The sequence below is a fragment of the Schistocerca nitens genome, chromosome 12, assembly GCF_023898315.1.
Source record: "Schistocerca nitens isolate TAMUIC-IGC-003100 chromosome 12, iqSchNite1.1, whole genome shotgun sequence".
NCBI classification, from domain to species: Eukaryota; Metazoa; Arthropoda; class Insecta; order Orthoptera; family Acrididae; genus Schistocerca; species Schistocerca nitens.
In genome coordinates, this window is record NC_064625.1 from 17,974,795 (window position 1) to 17,987,232 (window position 12,438).

Sequence of the window (12,438 nt, forward strand, 5' to 3'; positions counted from 1 at the left end):
CGGTTTGTAGGACATGTTCTGAGGCATCAAGGGATCACCAATTTAGTATTGGAGGGCAGCGTGGAGGGTAAAAATCGTAGAGGGAGACCAAGAGATGAATACACTAAGCAGATTCAGAAGGATGTAGGTTGCAGTAGGTACTGGGAGATGAAAAAGCTTGCACAGGATAGAGTAGCATGGAGAGCTGCATCAAACCAGTCTCAGGACTGAAGACCACAACAACAACAACAACAACAACAACAACCTATTTTTTTAATGATGCCATCTTACCAGACTGTCGGCAAAGTGTTTTCGAGGGCCATTAAATGTTATGTATTAGGTCATTTATACACGGTGTTTAACTATTATGGATACAAATAAAATGGGTGAATCCTTGATACGATGTACACACAAGTACAGTCATGCCAATGGTAGAACACTCTTAATGTCCAATGCTACATTTATTTTGACACATTGCAACTGAGGCATAAATTACAAAGTGATAAACTACCCTCACTTGATATTACCATCATTCCAAATATCTAATACGGATGACGTGGCAAGTGTGATCACCTGATTTCCTGGGAACTTCACTCAATGGAAGAGGAGTCAACATAAGCAAACACATCTCTGATTATCCACAGGTACTCTACCATTTCGGAAAAACTGATGGTCAAAGTTATCGATGTACTTTCCAGTTACTTTATGTGCCTTTTACATCATGAACTTTATGTGCCTTTTACATCATATCATCAGAAAAAAATGGTGGCTTTCAGTGTATAGCATGACAGCTTCTTAAATTTTGTGCCCGATGTTTTGAAGCAGATTATTGTTTTTATTTATTTTATTTTATTTCTATTGTTTTCATTTACTTAACCATGTCTGTAGAATGTTTATTATCAAATTACGGTATACAAGGGTAAAATTACAACTGGATTTCACAATATGTGTCACATATTTATTGCCTAAAATATGGGTTAATGGTACGTTGAGGAGTTACAATCTTTTTAAATTTTTGTATTCTGATATTTCATTCTCATATGAAAAATGATTTATTTAGCAATAAAGAAACAACTCACCGAAAGGCAGAAGCACTGCACCACTGACAAAGCTTTGCTTTGCTAGCTTCTGGAATGAAATTCCTTTCTCATGCTGTAGGAGAAACAGTCACGCTGTCCAACCCCCCCCCCCCCCCCCAACATACACACACACCGTAACCTCCCTAGCCTAAACCTAAGGTAACTCACTGCAGTTTACTTTTAACTCACTGCTGGTTTGAACCATCAAATTTTACCAACAAAAAAACAACTTGCCAAATTTAACCCTCGAGCAGGTATGCCTATGTATAAAGTGTGCCAATCACAAATAACGCTGTCTTGTGCAGTTACATTGTTGTAAAACAACTGCGAGCCAGTACGTATTTCTTCATTGCTGATTCAGCTAGAACACTAATAGGTTGTGGTGTCACATGTTCAATTACTGATCAAATAAACAGTTGACAGGGATCTGATGCAACTGCACTGTTTAATGTTTAGAGTGGGTTATTAATGTGGGGAACACTAGTACACAGCAACAGAGCTACATAATGAACAGTGTATTTTTTTACTGCTAATCTGAACAGTGATTTAGCTCTTATAATGTAAGTTGATTTTATCACTGTTTAATTAGACTAAGATTAAACTGTGATTTTGCTCCTACACATTTACCTTAGTAACATAAAGACAGCTATCCTTTACAATGTACAAAGAAGGCGTGTGCCCTCTCTTGTTACAAAAAATGGTGTGCCAACTCTAGGGTTAAGGATACTGATGAAGGCTTCACAAAAGTGTACAGCACTTCACCCCTTGCATTAATGCAAGACAGTTTTCAGCAAAAATTAATTTACAAAGAAAGGACACAGTACCTTGTTCCGCAAGCTGTCAGCTCCGGGTTCCTTATCTGGAGCAGTCGGGGCCTTGACCGCGTCATCTAGATAGGAAGTGTCATCGTCGAGAGCTATTTCGTCACCCAAAGCGTCCAACTCGGCAGCCAATTCGTCGTCATCAATCTCGGGCATGCCATATGAACGTCCCAGAGCCTCCTGCACTTCTTCCGCTTGATCCAACAGGTCTGCCATATCGTCTTGCACATCCTTCAATGAGAAGTGGCACACACGTGTACTCTACATCACACAACTCTCAGAAACAGATCAACTGCACTTATGAAAATCTAGTGTTGCACAATACACACAATGAGAATGGAAACAGGTTTACAAGTAATTTAAGCGACATCAGCATTAGTGTGATTTTTTCCACCATCAGCAGGCATTCATCAAACATTATATCTGATCATGAAATACAAAATCATCAGGAACATGAATCAACATACTTTATTACTGCAAAAATTGAGCTATAATTAACTGCTTCTGTAGCTCACACTAATAACAATCAACAGAGCATTATTTGCCAAGGTAAATTGTCAAGTTCTAGTTCAACTAAGAAAGGTTGCAATTACATGAAAACAAAGAAGTTGCTAGTTTCACAGAAAAATTGATCCTCTCTTAGTTATACCAAAATACTGCTGCTTATCTACTACTGTGGCCTATGCTGTGACACGAAGAATTTGCCTGTAGGCCATAAAGCAATGAAATAGAGTAGTACATAAATCTTTGCTTGAGGAGATATGGTCCTTGCAAGGCAAAGTATATTACAATAGTTTTTGCTTTAAAGCAGTTTTTTTTACCAAGGCAGGTGGATCACTTTCCACATATTTCCATTTGCTATTCCTGTGCTACTTGTGTGTTACATCAAACATTTTGTTTATGCTCTAAAACTCAAACAAAAAGAAACTCATACTTGATCTGAACAGGTCTCAGAATGCCCAACAGAATTGACCGACTGCCGTATCATTCTCAGCAGTCAGTCAAGCGTCATTGAATGTGGATGTGAATATGGAGGAGCACCTAGTCAGCACACCATTCTCCCGGAGGTTGACAGTTTTCATGACCAACTTCTCAACTGGCCTCACAAGGGCCAAGTGCACCCCGCTTGCCAATGACACTAAGCAGACCTAGTGCTAGCCAAGCCCAACAGCACTTAACTTCCATCATATAATGGCAACAGGTGTTACCTCACAGTAAGACTGTTGGTGTTCTGGAACACAGGTTCCTATTTTTTCTCACTATACAAGTCAGCCCCTAAGGAATCCTTTAATTATGTTTTTTTTTTTTTTTTACCACCACCATTACTCACTCAGGAATTGGATCTTAGACCTATTCTGGCTAGATAACTGGTGCCTACAAGGCAGTACAAAGAGCTTGGTGTGATCGTGGGACATGGGATCAGCAGTTTGCTAATCCCTCCAGCCATCATTGCCAGCAAATTAATCCTGAAAATGCTACTACTTCTTTATTCAAGCAGCTCCTCATTTGACTTACCGTATTTACTCGAATCTAAGCCGCACTTTTTTTCCGGTTTTTGTAATCCAAAAAACCGCCTGCGGCTTAGAATCGAGTGCAAAGTAAGTGGAAGTTCTGAAATATGTTGGTAGGTGCCGCCACAACTAACTTCTGCCGTCGAATATATGTAGCGCTACACAGGCATGCTTACAGGCACAAAGATAAATACTGGCGCCAAAACCTCTGCGTCAGTAAATAAATTAAAAAAAAAAAAAAAAGGGTGGAAGACGAGCTTTTTTTCTCCGCCCCGAATTTCGACCACTGCATTTTCATACATTATCCAACGAAGTAAATACAAATTCCGTATTGTTCATATTCGAATGTAGCAGCTTTTCAATGTATTACGAAAATCCGACTGGCAAGACCGTTTGCGATGTTTGTCAGTATGGCCAATTATACCTTCTGATTTTTTTTCTACCTGTGAGAAGAGATGGTTGCTAATGGGAACTTTTGTGAATTCTGAATCACATGCAGTATTCTCTTCACCATAAGAATAATACGAATATAAACATTTTGCCATGTATTCTTTCGTGTTTGCTGCTATCTCATTTAAATCCTGTCTGCCTAATAAACTACGAAACTAGAGTGAGACAACACAAACGCGGAATTATACACATATGTCATGTTCATATTCGTATTATTCTTATGCCTAATAGTGATACAGTCAGAAATAAAGCATGGCAATTGACTAGATTTTTAAATCTAAGATGACTCTAATTTCTGTGCAGAAAATAATGTACTAAAGAGGCATCTGCAAAGATTTTCAAACGGAGAAAAATTTTAGCTAAACTCTCGTTCAGAACATCATCTATCATACGCAGTTTATTATTTGGTTCTTGTTGATCATTATCAAAGAAAGCAACAGTGTAAATAACAACAAATAGCAGTCTCTTGCCATTGTTTCGCTACTGTCATTATCGGAATGCAACAAACAATGCATAACACAGTACAGTAATGCATTTTCAGCTTAGAGTGACGAAAATACCTATAACAAAGAGAACGGTAATTATCAGATCAAAGAAAAATAAGCAATCAATTCAAACCAGACGAAGCACGTGAAAAACGAAGGGTACCCGCATAAATAAGGACGGAGCGCGCCTGACGCATAGCAATGGCTACCTGGTAAAGCTTAACTGCTAAGCTTACGGCTCGAACCAAACTACTGTAGCTGTATCGTCATTCATTCGACCTGAATTCTGTCTCATATTACGATGGACCAACTTTGTTTCGATTTGGAGGTGCGGCATAAAACTTTTCTCTCCCCTTGAATTTCGAGTCTCAAATTTCAGCTGCGGCTTAGATTCGGGAAATTATTTTTTCCTTTATTTCAAGTCTCATTTTTCAGGTGCGGCTTAGATTCGAGTGCGGCTTAGATTCGAGTAAATACGGTAATGAGGCTGAGCTGACCCTGTTCCAGATATCCATACCTGATGGATCCACAACCACACACACTCTTGCACTTTCTCGCCCAACTGAAATTGACGCCCACGCATGTCTTTCTTCGTTGCCGAATGTGTGTAAGTCCTAAGATAAAGGATCAGGGCTGTATGGAGGATGTTGCAGTTTTTCCCAACCAAATCACTGATGCATGGTCTAAGTCTGATTGGCAGTGTGGGGGAGGGCGACTACAGGGGTCCTCTGCTTGTAGAGTTCCTTGAGCATGGAACAACAATCAGCGTGCAGACCTATGAAAACACCTTGCAGAAACTGTGATGCACAACAAATTCAAAACAGCCAGGAATCATCCTGTTGCACTTCAAGCAATGTGGCTGGGAAACAATGAAACAGCCTCTGTATAGACCGGATCTTTCACAGTGTGATTTTAATATCTTTTGCGGACTGAAGAAAGCCACGCGTGGATGTCTGTCTCAGTTGGATGAAGAAGTGCAAGATTGAATGAGGTTGTGAATACGTTATCAGCCAACTGCGTTCTACAAAACAGGAACTCTCGTCTAGTCTCCCAGTGGGATAAATGTCTTAATGCGTGTGGTGATAACTTTTGAATGGAACCATACCATGGTTCCATTCCAGTGGGTGTTCAGTTTTCACTTGACTGTCTCTTATACAGTGATCATAAGGCCGTTGCAGCATCCCTGAATATGGAAGTTAATAGGAATATAAAAAAAGGGAGGAAGGTTTATCTGTTTAGCAAGAGTAATAGAAGGCAGATTTCAGACTACCTAACAGATCAAAACGAAAATTTCTGTTCCAACACTGACAATGTTGAGTGTTTATGGAAAAAGTTTAAGGCAATTGTAAAATGCGTTTGAGACAGGTACGTGCCGAGTAAAACTGTGAGGGTCGGGAAAAACCCACCGTGGTTCAACAACAAAGTTAGGAAGCTACTGCGAAAGCAAAGAGAGCTTCACTCCAAGTTTAAACGCAGCCAAAACCTCTTAGACAAACAGAACCTAAACGATGTCAAAGTTAGCGTAAGGAGGGCTATGCGTGAAGCGTTCAGTGAATTCGAAAGTAAAATTCTATGTACCGACTTAACAGAAAATCCTAGGAAGTTCTGGTCTTACGTTAAATCAGTAAGTGGCTCGAAACAGCATATACAGACACTCCGGGATGATGATGGCATTGAAACAGAGGATGACACGTGTAAAGCTGAAATACTAAACACCTTTTTCCAAAGCTGTTTCACAGAGGAAGACCGCACTGCAGTTCCTTCTCTAAAGCCTCGCACAAACGAAAAAATGGCTGACATCGAAATAAGTGTCCAAGGAATAGAAAAGCAACTGGAATCACTCAACAGAGGAAAGTCCACTGGACCTGACGGGATACCAATTCGATTCTACACAGAGTACGCGAAAGAACTTGCCCCCCTTCTAACAGCCGTGTACCGCCAGTCTCTAGAGGAACGGAAGGTTCCAAATGATTGGAAAAGAGCACAGGTAGTCCCAGTCTTCAAGAAGGGTCGTCGAGCAGATGCGCAAAACTATATACCTATATCTCTGACGTCGATCTGCTGTAGAATTTTAGAACATGTTTTTTGCTCGAGTATCATGTCGTTTTTGGAAACCCAGAATCTACTCTGTAGGAATCAACATGGATTCCGGAAACAGCGATCGTGTGAGACCCAACTCGGTTTATTTGTTCATCAGACCCAGAAAATATTAGATACAGGCTCCCAGGTAGATGCTATTTTCCTTGACTTCCGGAAGGCGTTCGATACAGTTCCGCACTGTCGCCTGATAAACAAAGTAAGAGCCTACGGAACATCAGACCAGCTGTGTGGCTGGACTGAAGAGTTTTCAGCAAACAGAACACAGCATGTTGTTATCAATGGAGAGACGTCTACAGACGTTAAAGTAACCTCTGGCGTGCCACAGGGGATTGTTATGGGACCATTGCTTTTCACAATATATATAAATGACCTAGTAGATAGTACAAAATTGTTAAGGCTTTCGTGGCCACTTGTTGACAAACTGCCTATTGGCTTCTGTCTCGGGTTCTTCGGCCGACGTTCATCTAATGATTTTTCTGACGTTTCGCCAGCACGAGTGGCTGGCATTGTCAAAGCTTCACCCTCCATTGCCGGTGGTGAACTGGAGGCGAGCTCGCGGCCGCAGACTATATGTACCTGGCACACCAACGTCCGAGGGCTTCTCCGCGGTCATTTCCAGTGCGGTTCTCCTCTTGCTACCTGCGACGGTCGTTCGCTGCAGTACGGGAAGCCAGGATCCGTTTACCTTAAGGCTTTCCTCTTTCTTGTAGAAACTGTTTGCGTGTTTTTGTATTTCTACAGCTTCTCTTCAGCCAGAACTTCCGTGACGGCAGATTTTATTACGTGGTCGGCCTCACTCAGTGCGTGCTCTGCCACGGCTGATTTCTCCACCTGCCCCAACCTGCAATGTCTCTTATGTTCTTTGATCCTGGTGTTGATTGACCGTCCAGTCATTCCGACATAAACTTTTCCGCATGTGCAAGGTATACGGTATATTCCCGACATTGCAAGTGGGTCTCTTTTCTCCTTCGCCGATCTAAGACACTCTTTGATCTTCCTTGTCGGTTTGAAAATCGTCTTTACGCCGTGTTTGCGCAATATACGGCCGATTCTGTCCGTCACTCTGGGAATGTATGGCAGAAAGGCCGTACCCGACATTTCTTTTTCTGGTTCCTTACTTCGCCGAGTGTTTGGCTCTGTTACACTTCTAATGTAATTTGTGGAGTACCCATTGCTCCTCAGAACAGTTTCCAGGTGTTGCATTTCTCGTTTGAGGTGTTGAGGCTCACATATTCGTCCTGCTCTCGTTACGAGCATACTAATCATGCCTCTTTTCTGGCTCGGGTGGTGGTTTGACAGTTTGTGCAGGTATCGGTCCGTGTGTGTCGGTTTTCGATACACGCTGTGTCCCAGGTTTTCGCCGTTCCTTGTGACAAGCACATCTAGAAATGGCAGTTTCTTGTCCTTTTCTACTTTCATGGTAAATGTTATGTTGGCATGGAGGCTGTTCAAGTGTCTCAGGAATTCACTGAGCTGTTCTTCACCATGGCTCCACACCACGAAAGTATCATCGACGTACCTGTACACATCTTAGGTTTGCAAGTCGCCGAGTCCAGTGCCTGTGCTTCGAATTGTTCCATGAAGAAGTTGGCCACCACTGGACTGAGAGGACTACCCATGGCGACGCCTTCCAGCTGTTCGTAGAAATCGCCATTCCACGTGAAATAGCTCGTGGTGAGTCATGCATGGAAGAGCTTTTTGATGTCTTGCGGGAACATGGAACCGATGTGCTCCAGAGCGTCGCTGAGTGGCACTTTCGTAAATAACGAAACAACATCAAAACTGACCAGGATGTCGTTTGGCGCAAGTTTCAGTTTCTTCGGCTTCTCAATGAAATGTCCTGAGTCCTTAATGTATGTATCGGTCTTTCCCACGTGTGGCTGGAGCAGAGAGGCCAAGGGTTTTGCCAGTTTATACGTTGGTGAGCCAGGAGCGCTAACAATCGGTCTCAGTGGAACGTAGATAGTGTCTGAAGTTCCATGCGGCTTTTTGCGGATGATGCTGTAGTATACAGAGAAGTTGCAGCATTAGAAAATTGTAGCGAAATGCGGGAAGATCTGCAGTGGATAGGCACTTGGTGCAGGGAGTGGCAACTGACCCTTAACATAGACAAATGTAATGTATTGCGAATACATAGAAAGAAGGATCCTTTATTGTATGATTATATGATAGCGGAACAAACACTGGTAGCACTTACTTCTGTAAAATATCTGGGAGTATGCGTGCGGAACGATTTGAAGTGGAATGATCATATAAAATTAATTGTTGGTAAGGCGGGTACCAGGTTAAGATTCATTGGGAGAGTCCTTAGAAAATGTAGTTAATCAACAAAGGAGGTGGCTTACAAAACACTCGTTCGACCTATACTTGAGTATTGCTGAACAGTGTGGGATCCGTACCAGATCGGGTTGACGGAGGAGATAGAGAAGATCCAAAGAAGAGCAGTGCATTTCATTACAGGATTATTTGGTAACCGTGATAGCGTTACAGAGATGTTTAGCAAACTCAAGTGGCAGACTCTGCAAGAGAGGCGCTCTGCATCGCGGTGTAGCTTGCTCGCCAGGTTTCAAGAGGGTGCATTTCTGGATGAGGTATCGAATATATTGCTTCCCCCTACTGATACCTCCCGAGGAGATCACGAATGCAAAATAAGAGAGATTCGAGTGCGCACGGAGGCTTTCAGACAGTCGTTCTTCCCGCGAAACATACGCGACTGGAACAGAAAAGGGAGGTAATGACAGTAGCACGTAAAGTGCCCTTCGCCACACACCGTTGGGTGGCTTGCGGAGTATAAATGTAGATGTAGATACATAAGAATTCCAAGAGTCCCAAATATGTAGGTACATAAAAGGAGTGACTTAACTCATTCCTCCATGTTCTATAAATCCTTTCAATAAGGAGAACCTTGAGGAAACATGGAACAAATCAAGGAATACCTGACTTGAAATTTCCTGGCAGATTAAAACTGTGTGCAAGACCAGGACTCTAAACTGGGACCTCTGACTTTCATGGGTAAGTACTGTCACTACTGAGCTACACAACCACTTCTCACGACCTGCCTACACACTGCTGCCAGTGACTACTCTGCTAACTTCCAAACTTCACAGCAGTTCTCCTCCATACTGTATGGGACTAGTAGTCCTGGAAGAATGAAGTGAAGCTGTGAGGGCATATCGTCAGATGTATTCCGATAGCTCACAGACCGTAGACCATTTGCCTGCAAAAAGCAAAGGTCTCACATCTGAGTCTCACTCCAGCACACAATTTTAATTTTCCAAGAATATTCAAATCAGCACATTCTGCTGCAGAGTGAAAATTCATTCTGGAAGGTATACCTACATCACCACATCGTAAGACAAGAACACCTATTGTTATTAATACCCCTATGATTTATTATTAACAATAAATGTTTTGACAACAGTACCATTTGTTTAGAAGGAAATCCCTTACAACAACAGAAACTACGCAAATTGTGCATTGCTGACAAAAGTTAATGACAGTGAGGTAAACTTTATGGAGCAAAGCAGATGAACTGAGTTCTTTGATTAACTTACCAAATCACTTTACAAAACATTCTACCTACTAAGTAATCAACATTACTTGTATTTATTTGCGGTCAACTCTTTGGAAAAATGATAGAGCATATGACCGCAGATTATGAGGTTGTGCACTCAAATCACATCAGGCTCATCACAAAATTTTCCCTGCGTAGGACTCCTACCAAGTTTTGTGTGTGTGTGTGTGTGTGTGTGTGTGTGTGTGAATTTGGATAGAGGGGGTAAAATGTTCACACACCACAAGGACTAAACCTACTAAACGACTAACTCTCACCTTATTCACACTGACCCAGTTCAATTTTCAAATCCGCATGGGGCTTTACTTGTTAGGGTAACTGGTGCGGGGTGCACTTAACCTCGTGGGGCCTACTGGCGAGATGCTCGAGTGAAAAGTAGCAGTGAGAAGGTTCCGCAAGCTGACAGTGGCTGGGAGTTATGTGAGCTGATCCCACAGCAGTTTGAGCCATTTCAAATGAAGTAACTGGTACAAGTTTAGTTTTAATATACACAAGTTATAATTATTTCTTAAGATTTCAGGAGCAGCAAACCTCTTCCACATCTATAACTCTCTTGTCTTCTGCCTGCCTGTACAGAGGAAACACTGTGAAAATGTACCTCAATTTCATCAATGTTGAGCTTCTTGAACTCCTTCTGCATTTGCTTTGCACCGGCCTTCATGGCTGCCACAGTGGCGTGAGTGTCTTTCAATGTCTGAGTTGCATAATTGGCCTGTTCCATGTTGAACGCCTGCTGTCTCAAGTTGTCCACTTGCTGTTCGTACCTGAAAAATGAGTCCTCAAAGCGATTTTTAAAATGTCAGTGTGTGGTAAAATTACATGCACGCCTGTATTTCCCTCTTATGAAAGTAGATCATGGACTGTGAAAAAAATGGAAAAAGAAGAGAATCAAAGTGTTTGAGGCGTAATGCTTAGGATGTTGAAAATTAGATAGACTGACAAGAAACTATGAGATTCTCGTAATAATCAAAGATAAGATGAATAGAGAAATAGGGGGTCTATACAAGGGTGATGTACTTGAGGATAATATTATGGAAATGGAAGAGGATGTAGATGAAGATGAAATGGGAGATATGATACTGCGTGAAGAGTTTGACAGAGCACTGAAAAACCTGAGTCGAAACAAGGCCCCGGGAGTAGACAACATTCCATTAGAGCTACTGACGGCCTCGGGAGAGCCAGTCCTGAAAAACTCTACCATCTGGTGAGCAAGATGTATGAGACAGGCAAAATACCCTCAGACTTCAAGAAGAATATAATAATTCCAATCCCAAAGAAAGCAGGTGTTGACAGATGTGAAAATTCCCGAACTATCAGTTTAATAAGTCACAACTGCAAAATACTAACGCGAATTCTTTACAGACGAATGGAAAAACTAGTAGAAGCCGACCTTGGGGAAGATCAGTTTGGATTCCGTAGAAATATTGGAACATGTGAGGCAATACTGACCCTACGGCTTATCTTAGAAGCTAGATTAAGAAAGAGCAAACCTATGTTTCTAGCATTTGTAGACTTAGAGAAAGCTTTTGACAATGTTGACTGGAATACTCTCTTTCAAATTCTGAAGGTGGCAGGGGAAAATATAGGGAGCAGAAGGCTATTTACAATTTGTATAGAAACCAAATGGCAGTTATAAGAGTTGAGGGGCGTGAAAGGGAAGCAGTGGTTAGGAAGGGAGTGAGACAGGGTTGTAGCCTCTCCCCAGTGTTATTCAATCTGTATATTGAGCAAGCAGTGAAGGAAACAAAAGAAAAATTCGGAGTAGGTATTAAAACCCATGGAGAAGAAATAAAAACTTTGAGGTTCGCTGATCACATTGTAAGTCTGTCAGAGACAGCAAAGGACTTGGAAGAGCAGTTGAATGGAATGGATAGTGTCTTGAAGGGAGGATATAAGATGAACATCAACAAAAGCAAAACGAGGATAATGGAATGTAGTCGAATTAAGCTGGGTGATGTTGAGGGTATTAGATTAGGAAATGAGACACTTAAAGTAGTAAAGGAGTTTTGCTATTTGGGGAGCAAAATAACTGATGATGGTCAGAGTAGAGAGGAGATAAAATGTAGACTGGCAATGGCAAGGAAAGCGTTTCTGAAGAAGAGAAATTTGTTAACATCGAGTATAGATTCAAGTGTCAGGAAGTCGTTTCCGTTTCTGAAAGTATTTGTATGGAGTGTAGCCATGTATGGAAGTGAAACATGGACGATAAATAGTTTAGACAAGAAGAGAATAGAAGCTTTCTAAATGTGGTGCTACAGAAGAATGCTGAAGATTAGATGGGTAGATCACATAACTAATGAGGAGGTGTTGAATAGGATTGGGGAGAAGAGAAGTTTGTGGCACAACTTGACTAGAAGAAGGGATCAGTTGGTAGGACATGTTCTGAGGCATCAAGGGATCACCAATTTAGTATTGGAGGGCAGCGTGGAAGGTAAAAAT

General features: G+C 41.7%; 1 protein-coding gene across 1 annotated transcript in view; it reads right to left on the reverse strand.

The window, feature by feature from the left end:
* LOC126215348 (charged multivesicular body protein 5) overlaps positions 1-12,438 on the reverse strand; it is a 53,394-nt gene that overhangs the window by 24,421 nt on the left and 16,535 nt on the right. Inside the window, exons 3-4 of the mRNA XM_049942034.1 lie at positions 10,598-10,763; positions 1,883-2,110 (exon numbers count right to left, since the gene is read on the reverse strand). Of these exons, the coding sequence (XP_049797991.1) occupies positions 1,883-2,110; positions 10,598-10,763 (394 nt within the window). The remainder of the gene's footprint in view (positions 1-1,882; positions 2,111-10,597; positions 10,764-12,438) is intronic.